At 43.1% G+C, this 19,149-nt stretch overlaps 1 protein-coding gene across 1 annotated transcript in view; it reads left to right on the top strand.

The window, feature by feature from the left end:
• The first annotated feature begins 492 nt into the window (after positions 1-492).
• The window catches only part of htra3 (HtrA serine peptidase 3), a 42,847-nt gene continuing 24,190 nt past the window's right edge, over positions 493-19,149 (top strand). The window contains exon 1 of the mRNA XM_008115933.3: positions 493-950. Coding sequence (XP_008114140.2) covers positions 542-950 — 409 coding nt within the window. The 5' untranslated portion in view covers positions 493-541. The remainder of the gene's footprint in view (positions 951-19,149) is intronic.

Below are 19,149 nucleotides of genomic sequence, written 5' to 3'. Positions count from 1 at the left end.
AAACATTCAATGCCTTTTAACATAGAACAAAGACAAACAAACATAGGCTTCGAGCGGGCCTCGAACTCATGACCTCCTGGTCAGAGTGATTCATTGCAGCTGGTTGCAGCTGACTTGCTCTCCCGCCTGCGCCACAGCCCGGGCCTGTCTGGAAGGGCAATAGTGTAATTTGGCAGTACGGGGGGAGGAGAAGGAGGGCTTTAGCAGGAGCCTCCCGTCTTAAACACGGTCCCTTTAATCGGCAGCAAGAAGGGAAGGGGAGCCTTGCCCTGCGGCTGCCGTGGCTGCTTCTTCCACGTCGGCGGCCTGCCCTGCCCTCCTCCCGCGGGGCTGCGTCCCGGCCAGACCCGGCCCCGATCCGCCTCCTCCTGCCTCCTTGTTGTGTTTCCTCTGCGCGGGTTACTGTGGCTACGAGTGCGAGACCAGCTCGGATTGGTCGCCGCTGCCCGACGCTTATTGGCCACCGCTGCCCCTCCGCTCCGCCCCTTCGGCCAGCCTGGCGTCCCGTCGGAGCCGGAGCCGGCGGTGCGGTGCGGGCGCGATGCGGGCGACGCTGCTGCTGCTGCTGGCGCTGCTGGCGTTGGCGTCGGGCTCGCGGCCCGGGGGCGACCGCTGCCCGGCGCGCTGCGACGTCTCCCGCTGCCCGAGCCCCATCTGCCCCAGCGGGTACGTGCCCGACGGCTGCAACTGCTGCCTGGTGTGCGCGGCGGGCGAGGGCGAGGCGTGCGGACGGGCGGAAGACCCTCCCTGCGGAGAAGGGCTCCAGTGCCGCTCCTTCAACGCCGAGCCCGAGCGGAGGGGCGTCTGCCAGTGCAAGCTGGGCGCCGCCGTCTGCGGCTCCGACGGCAGGAGCTACGCCAACGCCTGCCGCCTCCAGACCGCCGCCAGGCAAGCCCTGCAGCAGGGGAGGCCGCCCGTGCGCCAGGTCCAGAAGGGCGCCTGCAGAGCCGGTAAGAGGTCCCGCCTTGGGCAGCAGCAGCACAGCCCGGCGCGCTTCACCTCCAGGCAGGCAGGCAGACGGGAGCGCTTGGCTGGGGCTCTGAGCAGGAACGGGCAAACTTTGGCCCTCCAGGTGTTTTGGACTTCAACTCCCACAATTCCTAACAGCCGGAGAATTGAAGTCCAAAACACCTGGAAGACCAAAGTTTGCCCATGCCTGCTTTAAAGGCTGGATCTACACTTTCCTATATCCCGGGATCTGAACCCTTATTTGCCTTAAATATAGGTAAAAGGTAAAGGTTTCCCCTGACGTTAAGTCCAGTCATGTCTGACTTTGGGGGTTGGTGCTCATCTCCATTTCTAAGCCAAAGAGCTGGTGTTGTCCGTAGACACCTCCAAGGTCATGTGGCCGGCATGACTGCATGGAGCGCCGTTACCTTCCCACCAGAGCAGTACCTATTGATCTACTCACATTGGCATGTTTTTGAACTGCTAGTTTGGCAGAAGCTGGAGCAACAGCGGGCGCTCACTCTGCTCCCGGGATTTGAACCTGGGACCTTTCGGTCTGCACGTTCAGCAGCTCAGCGCTTTAACGCACTTCGCCACCGGGGCTCCTGCCTTAAATATAATCCACTATGAGTTTCCACTGTCAGACAATCTGGTGTCAGATCCAGGCATATACATTAGTGTAACTCGAATCCGGGCAGCGGAGTGAGCTCCCGCTGTTAGCCCCAGCTTCTGCCAACCTGTTGTTTATTCGTTCAGTCGCTTCTGACTTTTTGTGACTTCATAGACGAGTCCATGCCAGAGCTCCCTGTTGGCCGTCTCCATCCCCATCTCCTTCAACGTCAAGCCAGTCCCTTCAAGGATACCATCCATCCACATCTTGTCCTTGGTTGGCCCCTCTTCCTTTTTCCTTCCATGTTCCCCAGCATCATGATATTCAAGCTTTCCTGTCTTCTCATGAAGTGGCCAGGAGCCTCTGGTAGCCTAGGGGATAAAAGCCTTGTGACTTGAAGGTTGGGTTGCTGACCTGAAGGCTGGCAGGTTCGAATCCCACCCGGGGAGAGCGTGGATGAGCTCCCTCTATCAGCTCCAGCTCCATGCAGGGACATGAGAGAAGCCTCCCACAAGGATGGTAAAACATCAAAACATCTGGGCGTCCCCTGGGCAACGTCCTTGCAGACGGCCAATTCTCTCACTCCAGAAGCAACTCCGATTGCTCCTGACACACACAAAAAAAAATTGATGTGGCCAAAGTAATTCAGCTTTGCCTCTAATATCCTTCCCTCCAGTGAGCAGCCAGGCATTATTTCCTGGAGGATGGACTGTTTGGATCTTCTTGCGGTCCAAGGCACTCTCCGGATTTTCCTCCAGCACCAGAGTTCAAAAGCATCTATCTTCCTTCGCTCAGCCATCCTTATGGTCCAGTTCTTGCATCCATAAGTTACTATGGGGAATACCATTGCCTTAATTATATGGACCTTCATTGCCAGTGTGATGTCTCTACTCTTCACTATTATATCGAGGTCGGTCATTGCTCTCCTCTTCTGATTTCCTGGCTGCAGTCTGCGTTTGCAGTAATCTTTGCACCTAGAAATACAAAGTCTGTCACTGCTTCCACTTTTTCTCCCTCTATTTTCCAGTTATCAATTAATTTGGTTGCCATCGTCTTGGTTTTCTTGATGTTTAACTGCAACCCAGCTTTTGCACTTTCTTCTTTTACCTTGGTTATAAGGCTCCTCAGCTCCTCCTCACTTTCAGCCATCAAAGTGGTATCATCTGCATATCTAAGGTTGTTAATGTTTCTTCCAGCAATTTTAACTTCGGCCTTGAATTTGTCAAGCCCCGCATGTTGCATGATGTATTCTGCATACAAGTTGAATAGGTAGGGTGAAAGTATGCAGCCCTGCCGTACTCCTTTCCCAATCTTGAACCAGTCTGTTGTTCCGTGGTCTGTTCTTACTGTGGCTACTTGGTCTTTATACAGATTCCTCAGGAGACAAACAAAGTGACTTGGTATCCCCACCAAGAACTGGCCACAATTTATTATGATCCACACAGTCTTAGGCTTTAGATTAGTTAATAAACCAGAAATAGATGTTGAAGAGAGGTGAGGCAGGGAATGGAATCCTTTTGATCCCACCGCTGCCACCAATTGAAGAGAACTGAGGTGACAGGGATGGAATCCTTTTGAATCCCACCGCTGCCACCAATTGAGGAGAACCCAATTTGTGGTACTCAACTCAGGCAGGGGGAAATCTTTGTCTAAATCCCACTACTGCCTCCAATTGAGGAGATGTGCGCGCGTGTGAGAGGGAGGGGTGGAGGATGTGTGAATGTATGACAGGGAGGATTTAGTGGATAAGGAAGGATAACAGAACTGATGGGTTTAAATGAGTAAAGATGGTAACTTATATAGAAAAGTACGGTAACTTATATAGATAGGTACGGTAACTGCCACCAACGTGAGGTAACAGGCTTACAGAGAGGCAAGGAGACTTATCTTTATGAACAATAACAAAATTCAAGTTTATTTTTGGTACATAAGCGTATGGTTTCAATCAGTAAACGTTCCGGATCTTAAGTTACAATGTAGTCTTTCTTGAATGGATATTTCTTAAATAACTTCTCTTCAACACAGTATACTAAACTCCCCCGGTCAGTTTACATTCCCAGCCTTTCCCCTGAGTGACCATAAGCTGCCGTCCTTAGCTGATTTCCCCAGCTCCTAATCTTTCCATAACCTAACCGCAACTCTTCTTCTCAAACCCCTAACAGCCACTCCTTTTAAAACCCTCACAGCAACTGAACTTTTAAAAGGGAATATCCTCCAACTGTCATCTTAGCCACGCCCCTTTTCTCCCAAGGGAAGCTGTGTTACCATGGCAACCTACCAAATGCTGCTTCCAGCTAGTTTCCATGCTAGGCTTTTCCTTGCTAATATATAACTCTTTTTTTTCTTTAACAAACAAATAAATAAAATCATATCAATAATCTCTGTTTTACACATAACTTCTCTACAGATGTTTTTCTGAAACTCCCTAGCTTCCTCCATCATCCAGCTGATATTGGCAGTTTGGTCTCTCGTTCCTCTGCTTTTTCTAAACCCAGCTTGTACATCTGGCAACTCTCGCTCCATGTATTGCTGGAGTCTAACTTGCAGGATCTTGAGCATTAACTTACTGGCATGGGAAATAAGTGCCAATTTAGCAGTTGGAAAAAAATGCAAAATATGAGTATATCAATAGGAACCACTCCGGCAGGAAGGTAATGGCACTCCATTCAGTCATGACCTTGGAGGTGTCTACAGACAATGCCAGCTCTTTAGCTTAGAAATGGAAATGAGCACCAACTCCAAGAGTTGGGCACGACTAGATTTAATGTCAGGGGAAACCTTTACCTTAAATCCAGCCTTATATCCCTGTATCAAAAAAGGGAATCACTAAAGAATGCTCAAACTTTCATACAGTGGCACTTATTTCACATGCCAGTAAGGCTGTATACTCTTAACCTACCTAGGGCAAGGTGGATGGATGGTATCCTTGAAGTGACTGACTTTACCTTGAAGTAGCTGGGGGTGGCGACAGCTGACAAGGATCTCTGATGTGGGCTGTTCAATGGGGTCACAAAGAGTTGGAAGAAACTAGTCAAATAAACAACAAAAAAGCTCCAGCCAAGCCCATAGCCAAGGGGACGGTTTAGGGGTTCAAACCACCCCCAAAACTTTTCAGGTCAAAAAAAAAACCCTGGTTTACTAATGAATTTTAACTGCTTAACTAAATTCCCATGCCAAGTCTATGAGAAGCATAGACTCCAGAACTGCAAGCACTGTCTCAACCAAATTTGGATTAGTCACACTATCATTGTCTACCTTTTTACCAATTTACATGGCAATAACAGCAATAGCTGACCAAGTTGGCCTACCTGCAGCTGGCAGGCAAAGCCTAAGGCAGGGAGGGGGGTGCGTCGGGGGTTGACCTGAATTGCAGGTAAAAACGGATGAAACTGGAAACTGGTGTCTAGCATTGGGAAGCTGCACACCAGAACATACATACAGGAAACACTAAGCAACAGGATATAGATAAACATTACAAGAGAAGGCTTGAAGAAGGTTGTCATTTCCAACATTACATAGTAGCTGCCAGAAACTATCTTGAAAGTGTTGAGACTTGATGAGGTGTTTATTGAAAAACTAAAGCAAAATGTACTGCAGGATGTCCCGCCAAAACATAGTTTTTGCAGTTTAATCAACTTTTCTGTGTTTTTATGATAGAATCAATTAGAAATTACGTTTATAACCCAGGAACAAAAATCATGTTACATGGTGTTATCTGCCGTGAAACATCAGGAGAGAATGCTGCTGAAACATGGCCATACAGCTCAAAAAACTCACAGCAACCCAAGTTCCATTCTGTCAGCCTCAGAGGAAGGCAGTGGCAACCCTCTGAAAGAATCTTAATAATGCTTTATGACATTTTCCCTGTAGGATCCACAAGTTGTAATTCATTTGAAGGCATGCAACCACCACACAATTGTTGCAGTGACCTACCCCTTGCATTAAGGCATGTTGGAGCTTTTCACAGGAACTGCTCCCATTCCAAATCATGTATTTTGTGTCCTTAACTTTTGGGACTTTATATTTATCTCTCTTGAATTGTGCTTTGTTAGTTTTAGTTCAGTAATGCAGTCTTTGTAATTACACTATGTAACACAATTTTTGTTCCTGGGTTATAAATGTCATTTCCTAATTGGTTCTAGCATAAAAATGTGGAAAAGGCTTGTTTTGTTTTGGCAGGACATCCTGTAGCACATTTTGCAATAGGTTTTCAGTGAATATCTTATCAAGTCTCAACTACATCAACATAGTTTATGGCAACCACAGAAACAAAATGTTGGAGTATAATAACTACTTTCAAATAACCAAGCTTTCCACACAGTTAAATCGATGCAATGCCCCTGCATAAATAGGGGCATAACGTCTAGATCCAGGGAAGTCATGCTACTCCTCTTATTCTGCCTTGGTCAGACCACACCTGGAGTACTGTGTCCAATTCTGGGCACAGTTGAATGGAGATGTTGACAAGCTGGAAAGAGTCCAGAGGAAGGCAATTAAAATGATTAAGAGTCTGGAGAACAAGCCATACGAGGAGCGGCTTAAAGAGCTGGGCATATTTAGTCTGCAGAAGAGAAGGCTGAGAGGAGACATGATGAGGGCCATGTATAAATATGTGATGGGAAATCATAGGGAGGAGGGAGCATGCTTGTTTTCTGCTGCCCTGGAGACTAGGACATGGAACAACGGCTTCAAACTTCAGGAAAGGAGATTCCACCTGAACATTAGGAAGAACTTCCTAACTGTGAGAGCTGTTTGGCAGTGGAAGTCTCTGCCTCTGAGTGTGGTGGAGGCTCCATCTTTAGAGGCTTTTAAGCAGAGGCTGGATGGCCATCTGTCAGTGGTGCTTTGAATGCGATTTTCCTGTCCCAGTGCTCAACCTGGGAAAAAGTTGATGCAATAGAGATAAGGTAAAGAAGTAGCACAGGAATACCTTGCTACTCTAAACTGATTCAAGTCTCCAGGGTCAGGAAAATTACCTTGATAGGATTTTAAAAACTGTCAGACATAACCTCAGAACCAATGGCAATCATTGTTGAGAATTCCTGGAGAATAGGAGATATCACAGCAGACTAAATGTGAAAACAGAGGACCAGGAGAATCACTACCAAGTCAATCTGACATCAATATCAGAAAAGATTCTGCATCAGATCATTAAACTTAGAGAGGAATGTCATGATCACTAAAAGTTAGCATGAGTTTCTCAAAAACAAGTAATGCCAGACTAATTTTATATCTGTGTCGATAGAACTACAAGCTTAGTATTGGACAGGAATGTTGTAAATGTAACATATCTTGATTTAAGTAAGGCCTCCAACAAGGTTCTCTATGATATTCATGCAAAGAAACTGGCAAACTGTGTGCTAGTCGATGCTACAGTTAGGTGGATTGGTTGACTGGCTGAATCCAAAGACTGCTTATCAATGACTCCTCTTCATCCTGGAGAAAAGTGACCCATGGGGTCCCACAAAGTTTTGTGCTAGGCCCAGTACTACACATTTATTTATTTATTTATATTTATTTATTTCTGATATTTCTACCCTGCCCTTCTCCCCGAAGGGACTCAGGGAGGCTTACACAACTGGCAGGATCACTACCAGTACATCATAATACAATAAAATAAGAATAAAACAGTTAAAATAGTTAAATAACATAGTAAAATACAATATATAAAAGATTTAACACAGTGCAACACCAAATATATATATGCCAATCATCCATCAGACCTTATCAATGAGTTGGATGATGGAATAGAGGGCAAACATATGACACCTAAGGATGGGCATTATTCTTGCAGGAAGTATGGTAACTGGGCTAGAGAGTGCTATAGCTTAGTTGGATCTGTAATTGGATGACAGATCAAATCCAAAGAATGATTCGGAATGGTTGCACTTTGTCCTGGAAGAGAGTAACTAGTGGGGCACCATAGAGTTCTGTCCTGAACCCAGTGTTGCTGAACATCTTTATAGATGACTTAGATGATGGAATAGGACAGTGGTCCCCAAACTCTGTTCTATGGAACCCTATGATTCTACAAAAGCATTGTAGGGATTTCATGAAAATTCTCAAAAATCAAATTTAAAATGGATTTTGAAATAAAACTACAGGAGGTCAACTATTTTATTGTCTCTAATGCGAAGGTAGGGGAAGCACAGATTTTCTTCTAACATCTACTCACCAATGGAAGTTGTTTTATCACAGCCTGGCATCTTAGACCCACGTGACCTTTCTAGGAAAAACATGTAGAAGCCCTAAAAAAGTTCCTTGCACACATGCTAGAGTGCACTTGGCACTTTTCTAGCAACATCCAGAAGGTTCTTTGCTTTACTAAACATTAGCATTCTACTACTCCCTTCATTCAGTTAACTTCGGAGCAATGTCACATTTGGGGTTATATTTAAAATACGTTGTCTTTATCTCCAAACCTACTAAAAAAGGTTAAAGTTTCCCTGATGTTAAGTCCAGTCATATCTGACTCTGGGGGTTGGTGCTCATCTCCATTTCTAAGCCGAAGAGCCGGTGTTGTCCATAGACACCTCCAAGGTCATGTGGCCGGCATGACTGCATGGAGCGCCATTATCTTCTCACCAGAGCAGTACCTATTGATCTACTCACATTGGCATGTTTTCGAACTGCTAGGTTGGCAAAAGCTGGAGCTAACAGCGACCGCTCCCGGGGTTTGAACCTGGGACCATTCTGTCTGCAAGTTCAGCAGCTCAGTGCTTTAACACACTTCACCAGCGGGGCTCCTACTACATTATACAAAACACTGAAGTAGATGAAAGAAGGAAGAATTTTGTGGTTCACAATGCTGAGTAAAACAAAACAGGGATAGCATTAGAGTAGGGGGAGGGGGTCAAATTTTCTGAGGCTTCCATGTCTTAAAAGTTTGGAAACTGCTGGAATAGGAGGCATGATTATCAAATTTGCAGATGATGACACATTTTGCAGAAGGAGTAACTACTAACACAGAGGAAAGGATCAGAATTCAAAATGACCTTAACAGATTAGAGATCTCGGCCAAAACTAACAAAATGAATTTCATCAGGGAGAAGCCTATATTACTATACTCAGGCAGAAGAAATGAAATGCATAAATATATAATGGGTGACATATGGCTTGAAAATAGCACATGTGAGAGGGATCTAGGAGCCTTAGTAGAGCATCAACTGAACATGCAGGAGTCTACCGTATAGCCTGCAGCTGTGGATAAGTCTACATAGGGACCACCAAATGCAGCATTGCCCAAACACGAATCAAGAAACATGGAAGGCACTGTAGACTAAGTAAGCCTGAGAAATCAGCCAGAGCAGAGCACTAGACACAGTACACAGAAATGCTGGACCACTCTAACAACTACCATGTCAGACTACACAGAGAAGCCATTGAAATCCACAAGCACATTGAGAATGTCAACAGAAAGGAGGAAACCACGAACATGGAACAAAATCTGGCTACCAGTATTTAAAAATCTCTAAAATCAGGACAGTAAATAAAGAGGAACACTCAGAAGACAGGGGAAGTTCAGGCAAGAAACAATCAAGGCCAGCTAACACCACCCAACAAAGGCAGGAAGCAGCCAGACTTCAAAGCTGAAGACTATTCAGTGCTAATCAAGGTGGCCAATTGCATCATTCACACTTGCCTTAAACAGACAAGAGTTCTTTCTCCCACTCTGGACATTCCACAAATACATAAACCCTACTTGCCTAGTATCCACAGACATCACAACCTTAAGATGCCTGCCATTGATGTAGGCAAAATGTAGGGAGAGAATGCTTCTAGAACATGGCCATGCAGCCTGGAAAACCCACAGCACCCCAGTGAACATGGGTCAATAGTGTGATGTGGCAATGGAATGCGATTTTGAGCTGCATCTATAGTATCTAAATCTGAGAAAATAATAATCCCACTCTATTCTGCTTTGGTCATACTTCCCCTGGAATAGTGACCAGTTCTGGGCACCACAATTCAGGAAGGATTTTGACAAGCTGAAACATGTCCAAAGAAGGGTGTCCAAAATGGTAACAGTTCTGGATGCCATGAATTCACATGAGAAGCAGTTTAGGGAACTGGGGATGTTTAGCCTGGGGAAGAAAAAGCAGAAGCTTAAAAATATAAGGTGCACATGCTAATCCAGTTCCATTAAATATAGGACAGGATAATGTTTTTTTCAATTTTTTTCCAATTATCATTTTTTGGAAACCTTGCATCACTGGCTAGAAATACCAAAATTTGTCTCACACCTAATTAAAAATGTTTTCTTTGGAGTCTACCTAGAAGAGTAATATTGTTTTTGACTTTTACAAAAAAAAAAAGACAATTTCACAGCTTTGCCACATAACTGATTCATGAAATTATTATGCAAAAAATGGGCTGTGATTCTTCTTAAACTTCTAGTTTTTGAAAGAATAAATGAAACCGCTTAATACGGCCTTGGTCATTCTGTGTCAAAATTTCTGATATAATATTTGGAAGCTGGTGAGGAACCCTGTTTTTTAGGGTGTACGTACACTGTAGAATTAATGCAATTTCACACCTTTAATTGCCATGGCTCTGTGTAATAGAATCCTGTGTTGTAGTTCTATACTACTTGTATCCTTCTCTGCCAAAGTATGCTGTTACCCCACCAAACTATATTTCCCAAGATTCCATAGCATTGAGCCTTGCCAGTTAAATTGGTGCCAACTTACATTAATTCTATAGTGCCGACGTGCCTTGAGCATTAACAGTGGTTAGGTATGTAGAGGTTGAATGGGTGGATTTTACAGGGTTTTAAACCATAAGAGTAGCAATGAATGCAAATGGTGGTTGTGGAATTACCGTAAATGGGCATTAGAAAATGATACTGTAATTTAAAGGCAATGTTAAAATCAGTAGTATCATTCTCTTATGTAGAATGTAATAATACACTATTTATATTCCGCTTTGTCTCCTTGGAGGGACTCAGAGCGGATTACTGTACTGTGTTTCCCCGAAAATAATATTAATTTTTGCTTGCAAAGATGCGCTAGGTCTTATTTTCAGGTGATGTCTTATTTTTCCATGAAGAAGAATTCACATTAACTGTTGAACAAAAAAATGAATTTATTATATACTGTACAGTAGTTGTCATCACAAACCAGCATAACTAAACAAACTGAATCTTATCAATAATTTCTTGTTACTACCATTATTTCCATGTACAACAATGTATTGTACGTACATTTACCGATCCTACATGCTCTGGTGTTCTGTTTGGCAGGCATGCTTCCAAACAAAAACTTTGCTAGGTCTTACTTTCAGGGAGGCCTTATATTTAGCAATTCAGGAAAACCCCTACTAGGTCTTATTTTCTGGGGATGTCTTATTTTCAGGGAAACAGGGTACATATAAGGCAAACATTTGATGCTTTTAACACAAACAACCTTTCTCATATCGAGGAAAGATATGAGAAAAATTGTATTACAGGAACAGTTTTTGTGGCCCTACCCGAGACTATGATTTTATAAAATCTATCCAGACCCTCCTAGAAATCCACAGCTTCTATGTGGAGTTTCAAGGCAGGAAAAGTAGATGAAGGAGGCAAAAGAATGGTTTACCCCAAGGCAGCATTCTTTACTAATGGATTAGCCACAGCCACCACTCACAAAGGGCTTTATATATGCAGATGATCTTGGTCTAACAACACAAGCAAAAAACTTAGAAATAGTATGAAACCAACTTACTAATGTTCTGAAAGATTTCTCCAGCTACTACAAAGATAACCACCTGAAACGTAACCCTGCCTAGACACAAGTGTGTGCTTTTCACATACGTAACCTGCAGCCAACAGGAAATTGAAAGTTACCTGGGAAGGCTAAGAGCTCACACAATTTCCATCCTAAATATCTCAGTGTCACTTTAGATTGAACACTAACATTTAGGAAACACTGTGTGAACATCAAGCACAAAGTAACTGCACGCAATAACATGCTGCAGAAACTTACTGGCAGCGACCCAAAATTAATAAGAGCATTAGCCCTGGCCTTGTCTTACTCAACTCCTGAGTATGTCTGCCCTGTTTGGCATAAGTCTGTCCACACAAAGCAGGTGAACATAGCACTGAACGAAGCATGCAGAGTAATCACAGAATGTTTTAAACATACACCTGTTGATAAACTCTACAAGCCAGCTGGCATTTCCCCCCTGATGTGCGTGTGACAGGAAGTTGTTGCTAACTGTGAGATAAATAAGGTTGAACACTGAAAGCCATCCACTGCATGGCTATCAGCCTCCCCCCAGTAGACTCAAATCAAGGAAAAGCTTCATGAGAACTGTCACTTCTCTTAATGTTCCCCAGCAACAGCAAGAGGTATGCCTCTGGGCAGCTAAACCAGGAAATCCCAGCTGGATGCCCCCCCACGAGGGTCTGCTTCCAGGGGCAAACCAAGAATGGCCAACTTAGAAGTCCCTGCACAGACTCGGAAGCGGAGTGGGCAGATCAAAAGACGACATGTCAAAATGGCACTGCCAAAAGAAATCCTTCACCTTGTGCGACTGTGGAGCAGAACAAAAAACTCCGCATCTGTATGCTTGTTCACAATGCCCTGCCTCATGCACAAAGAATTGTTTAAAGCTACAGACAGTGTGGTCATTGCACATTTTTTGGTTAAAAATTATTTAACTGCTTGTGTTCCCTCTATTTTGATCAGTTTTATACTTATTTATTTTAGGGGGGCTGGCGACACAGTGTGTTAAAGCGCTGAGCTGCTGAACTTGCGGACCAAAAGGTCACAGGTTCAAATCCAGGGAGCGGAATGAGCGCCCACTGTTAGCCCCAGCTTCTGCCAACCTAGCAGTTCGAAAACATGCAAACGTGAGTAGATCAATAGATACCGCTCCGGCGGGAAGGTAACGGCGCTCCATGCAGTCATGCCGGCCACATGACCTTGGAGGTGTCTACAGACAACGCTGGCTCTTCGGCTTAGAAATGGAGATGAACACCAACACCCAGAGTCAGATACAACTGGACTTAATGTCAGGGGAAAACCAATACTTATTTATGCAATGCGGTACCTATTGATCTACTCGCATTGAAGGGAGATGTTGACAAGCTGGAAAGCGTCCAGAGGAGAGCGACTAAAATGATTAAGGGTCTAGAGAACAAGCCCTATGAGGAGCGGCTTAAAGAGCTGGGCATGTTTAGCCTGCAAAAGAGAAGGCTGAGAGGAGACATGATAGCCATGTAGAAATATGTGAGGGGAAGTCATAGGGAGGAGGGAGCAAGCTTGTTTTCTGCTGCCCTGCAGACTAGGACACGGAACAATGGCTTCAAACTACAGGAAAGGAGATTCCACCTGAACATCAGGAAGAACTTCCTCACTGTGAAAGCTGTTCGACAGTGGAACTCTCTGCCTCAGAGTGTGGTGGAGGCTCCTTCTTTGGAAGCTTTTAAGCAGAGGCTGGATGGCCATATGTCGGGGGTGCTTTGAATGCGATTTCCTGTTTCTTAGCGGGGAGTTGGACTGGATGGCCCATGAGGTCTCTTCCAACTCTACTATTCTATGATTCTATGATTGCATGCTTTCAAACTGCTAGGTAGGCAGAGAGCTAGGATTGCAGTTGAGAGCTCCTCCACCCGACTCGATTCACGGCTTTCCTGTAGCTAGCGGCTTTAAACTGCTGTGGTACCTCAGCCACGTAGAATGGTTGCGAGTGCCAGTTATTTACTCTGTCATATTTTCCTCATATTGGGTAATACAAAGTAGCGTTCAGCTTCTTATGAGAGATGTGTAATACATGATCACTGATTTATGCTGAAACAATGAAAAATCCTCACCATCATCTTGAACAGAAGCCATAAGCTATTTGAAGCTTGTTGCATGAGATCATATTATGAATGAAGAAAGGATTGAAAAGAGGCAACACTGGCCCATACAAACTTGAAGCCCCTGTAACAGATAATCCTTTTCTTTTCACAAATTGCTATAGCAGGCCCATGATCTGGATCGAAGCTCTGGCATGAGGAGGGGAGAGCGAGAGCCAAAGAAGGGGTGTTAACCCTTTGTGCCCAGGACCATTTTATTCCAGTTTTCCCTCCTGTGTTTGTAGTTTGCATTACCTTGATCTGGTTTAAGGGTCTTGCAATGACAATGTGTAGCAGGTTGATGGAGAATCTGCTGCAGACTTAAAACTATGTACAGTTTCACCCTGAAGAATGAAGAGAGGGGCCCTTAAATCATCTTTTCTTTCCTGCAGGGTGAGCAAGAACGCTCTCTTATGAAATCTAAACATTAGAACTGGGGTGAAAAACGACTGGAATTTTCCCAGATGAATGATCCATTTGTTCCAAAGCCACTTGATGGAATACCTGCAAAGCATAGTAGCATGTGCAGCCAGCAATGTGCAAGGGAATGTGAGGCCCTGGAATTAGATGATGAACTTGAGCCATATTCAGTGAGCCTATTAAGTACGCTTTCACAAACCCTAACCCATTTTGAATTTAGTTTTAACAAAATATTTTTAGTTACTGCTGATTTTGTCCTTAATTGTGGCAAACTGTGAAATGGGAAAGTGTTGGGATAAGCGTCCGGTTGACAGACTGAAGAAGATCAAAGCTTGCAGTTGTATCCCTTTCATCATAAATATCCACGCAAAAGAGCGAGCAGATTAGCAATATGGGTTCAGTAACCTTACTTTTGGGGACAAATAGATCCAATGGTGAGGAAAATGTTCTGGAAAAACTTCTGGTATATGCCTAAGGTTGGATCTATACTGCCCTATATCCCAGGATCTGATCTCAGATTGCCTGCTTTGGATTATATGAGTCTACACTGCCAGATAATCTGAGATAGGGAAATAATCTGGGATCAGATCCTGAGATATAGGGAAGTGTAGATCCAGCCCTAATGGCCTATATGTTTCTTCCCTTTGGAAGTTTTTATCATCTTCTTTACTTCCAGCATTAACACATAGTAAAGTACAAATGATTTTTTTTAGAAAATAACATGTCTTCTCAGGGCGTGAGATCTTAAAAGTATTTTGAAAAATTTCCATTTCTAGTTCAGAATAGAGTAAATAGTGACGTCTCCCTGGGCCAGAGAGCAGATGGGCTTTTCCAGTCAAGCAAAACAAACACGTAATGTTTTCAGAAAAAGAAAAAAACATTTTATTACCTCTTCTGGGAACTTTGTATGTTGTTAATTATACTTTTTACTTCTGTTTGAGTAAACAGAAGCACCCAGAATAAGCATTGTGCCAGGAAAAAAAAACATCCTGGCACCTAAAAATTATTTGTAACTTTAAAAAGGTAAGTATTCCAATTGAAAGAAGTGATTGACTAAACCCCTTAAGAAATTGCTTGAGCTGTGTTTTCAAAGGCTTTCATGGCCAGAATCACTGGGTTGCTGTGAGTTTTCCGGGCTGTATGACAATGTTACAGAACTTGTAATTATCTACAGACTCACTAAGAAAACCCAACAAATACTGTGTTCAGCAAAGGACAAGATGGATCCATTCACCTCTACAGGAGTCTGCCTTATGGCATACAGCTGTGGATAAGTCTACATATGGATCACCAAATGGAGCATTGCCAAAACATGCATCAAGGAACATGAAAGGCACTGCAGACTAACTCAACCAGAGAAGTCTGCCATAGCAGAGCACCTGATGAACAAATCTGGATACAGCATACTATTTGAGAACACAGAAATGCTGGACCACGCTAACAACCACCAGGTCAGACTACACAGAGAATCCATTGAAATCCACAAGCATGTGGACAATTTCAACAAGGAGGAAACCATGAAAATGAACAAAATCTGGCTACCAGTATTAAAAAACAACTCTAAAATCAGAACAGTAAATAAAGAGCAACACTCTGAAAACAGGGAAATTCCAGACATGAAACAATCAGGGCCAGCTTACACTTCACAATAAAGAATCCTTCCAGGCAGGAAGCAGACAGACTTTGAAGCTGAAAGGCCTTTCAGTGCTAATCAAGGTGAGCAGTTTGAAACATCTACACTTGCCTCCCACCCTGGACATTCCACAGATATATAAACCTCACTTGCCTAGTTTCCAACAAATCTCACTACCTCTGAGGATGCCTGCCATAGATGTGGGTGAAATGTCAGGAGAGAATGCTTCTGGAACATGGCCATACAGCCTGGAAAACTCACAGCAACCCAATTGCTTGAGCTATTTTTGAAAGCTTTTTTTGCCCCATCCCTTACCAGATTTTTTTTTTTTTTTTTGCTTTCTGTAAAATCCATGGCAACATCCCGTACAGCCCTTAACTAAAACTCCACCCATAGCTCCTTACTGAGACTAACTGGGAAGCAAAAGGTCACTATTAGCTAGGAAAGCCCAGTTTGAGCACACTCATGGTGCCCTCTTGCTATGCATTTCTAGTTCAACATATTTTTGCTTGTGCTGTCTGCTTCTTACCGTATTTCCCCGAAAATAAGACAGTGTCTTATATTATTTTTTACTCCCAAAGATGCGCTAGGTCTTATTTTCAGGGGATGTCTTATTTTTCCATGAAGAAGAATTCACATTTATTGTTGAACGAAAAATGAACATTTATTCTATAGTGTCATCACAAACCAACATAACCAAACCAGACAAACTGCGACTTCTGTCAAGAATTTCTTGTTACTACCATTATTTCCATATACTGTACAACTGGTATGTACATTTACCAATCCTCCATGCTATGGTGTTTTGTTTGGTGGACGCCGGGCATGCTTCCAAACAAAAACTTGCTAGGTCTTACTTTCGGGGGAGGCCTTATATTTAAGAATTCAGCAAAACCTCTACTAGGTCTTATTTTTGGGGGATGTCTTATTTTAGGGGAAACAGGGTAGTAGTTTTTTGAGGAAATGTAATGAAAGGAATGTGACTGAGTAAGCTTGAAAAGACATTTCAAAACTTATTTTTCTTTCTTGAAAGAAGGAAAGAAACATTGACTTAACTCTGTTTGATTTCTCACACCAAATCAATGGACATTATAGCAGTTGTGCAAAGGGTATGTGTGAAATAGAAATAAATATTACTTTTTAAATTCAATACTCTTCATTGATTTATAGGTTTTGCTGTGTGTCTTCAAGTTGTTTCTGACCTAAAACAACCCTATTACAATAATTGTTTGGCAAGATAAGTTTAGAAACATTGTCATTGCCTGCAGCGGAGAAACTGTAACTTGCGGATTTCATGGTTAAGTGGTCAAACTGATCTCAAGTCATGATCTAATGTTCAAACCATAACATGATATGTTGTCGAAGGCTTTCATGGCTGGAATCATTGGGTTGCTGTGAGTTTTTCAGGTTGTATGGCCATGTTCCAAAAGCATTCTGTCCTGACGTTTTGCTCACATCTATGGCAGGCATGCTCAGCGGTTGTGAGGTCTGTTGGAAACTAGGCAAGTGAGGTTTATACATCTGTGGAATGTTCAGGGTGGGAGAAAGAACTCTTGTCTGTGTGAATGTTGTAATTTGGCTACCTTGATTAGCACTGAATAGCCTTGCAGCTTCAAAGCCTGGCTGCTTCCTGCCTGGAGGAATCCTTTGTTGGGAGGTGTTAGTTGATCATTTGTTGTCTGGAATTCCCCTGTTTTTTTTTGGGTTTTTTTGTTTTGTTTTTAGTTTTGTTCTATATTTACTGTCTTGATTCTAGAGTGTTTTTTTTAATATTGGTTGCCAAATTTTGTTCATTTTCATGGTTTCATCCTTTCTGTTGAAATTATCCACATGCTTGTGGATTTCAATGGCTGTTTAATCTGACATGGTGGTTGTTAGAGTGGTCCAGCATTTCTGTGTATTCTCAAATAATATGCTGTATTCTGGTTGGTTCATCAAGTGTTCTGCTATGGTTGGCTCTTTTGTACTTAAAATGCTATATATAGTCACATATAAGTTAGAAATTTGAGTAAAAAAAATCAACCCCAAAAACTTAGGTTGTCAATGTGTGTATTGTACCTAGACTCTTATTTTAAAAAGGAACCATCTATTTCCCAGAGTAGAATGACAAAAGGCTTTTTGAAATATTTGGCTAGGAAACTGATGGGAACAGTGCCCAGGGTCAAGTGGGGCAGCTTACCAGCTTTTTCCTCTCCATAGAATGAAACCCTGTTGGTCATATCAAAATCTATAATTTTACCCAAAACCTTGCCCTCAACTACATGAAGTCAACTATTACTCAGGTATACACTTTATTTAATACTTGTCTCTCTTCACCTCCTCCCACTTTTAATGACAAACTGTTCATGATCAAAATATGGAGAGGACAGAATTATCACTCTCCATGTGAAGTTGGGAGAAGAAAGTAACTAACCTGTTTTTGTCATCTGAGGTCATGCTTCCAGTACTACTGATAATAGAACATCACTTCTCATTGTAAAACCAGTACTGCTGGCTCACTGCAATTAAACATTTTTAAAAAAATGCCAAACACAGTTTTGCAAAACACTAGAATACCGAAACAGAAATGGAGAACGGACCACACACATTTGTGAATGTATCATGTGGTTTGCTAGGATCTCAGATGTTGTCAGGTCCCTGGCTGCTGGGCACCAATAACCTTACACAGAGGCCAGTCTCTATCTAATATCTTTATTAAAGAAATATATAAAATCAATAAAAACAAGTGAAGAATATAGTTCAGAAGCAGACCTTTCAAATGAGGTCAAATATAGTCCAAAAACGTATTGTCCAATAAATGATATTAGAGTTCAAAGTTTTAATCCACTTGACCGAAACACACTTTGCCAAGCAATAGTGTGGGGAAATAACAGAGTCTTAGAGTCCAATGAAGCTTGACAACAAGGCTGGAAATAAACTTGATTCTTGACTAGGTCCGTGACTGGAGACAAGGCAAAACATGAAACATGAAGCAGGGTCCGTGGTAAAACCGCGAAGCAGGGCAAGGCTTGAAGCTTGATCCGGGAAGCAAGGAACTGGGGTACGAAGTCCACACACGATCTCTCTCCTGAAGGTGATCAATTGACTCCGCAAAGAATCCCTCTCACCAAACACCTATATTGGGTCTCGTTTCCCCGCCAACAGAACTCTTTCCCTAGAGAACGAGAAGCGAAACCCAACTCTGTCCAGATGTGTGACTCCTTAGAATTTCCCAAGGGAAGCAGGCCTAATCAGCTTGATTTTTGGCAGCGATGCGTAAACTTCTCCGTTGGGCTTCTCTGACTCCCCTTTCTCTAGAATAAGATTCCTTCCTGGGAAACGGAGGGAAGTTCTGCCCAAGGCCTGTTTGGCTGAATTCTTGAGGGCAAACATCAACATCCTGCAGGTGAAGAGACTCCGGCTCTTGCTGAACCGGCGAAAACCCCATGTTTTCCTCTTCGTCTGCCACAATAGTACTAGGAACAGGACTACAAGGCCCATGAGTCATCACAGATGTTGTAGTCAAAAGCGCTTGGTTTCCTAAAGCTGTAATTTACACTTGGTGGTTCACTGCACAGTTGTGTTTTGAAGTATTGAGCAGGTTATAAAAATTCTGCACAGTGCTTTTAGATACATGTAGACACATGACCTTGGGTCAATCAGTCTGTCCAACCAGACCATCTTCATATAACTGCTGTGAAGATTAGATGAGGTGAGGCAGGGAATTGTGTGTGC

This window comes from Anolis carolinensis, chromosome 5 (genome assembly GCF_035594765.1).
Source record: "Anolis carolinensis isolate JA03-04 chromosome 5, rAnoCar3.1.pri, whole genome shotgun sequence".
Classification (NCBI taxonomy): Eukaryota; Metazoa; Chordata; class Lepidosauria; order Squamata; family Dactyloidae; genus Anolis; species Anolis carolinensis.
Note: the sequence above shows the minus strand (reverse complement) of the source record. Positions and strands in the feature narration are given on the sequence as shown.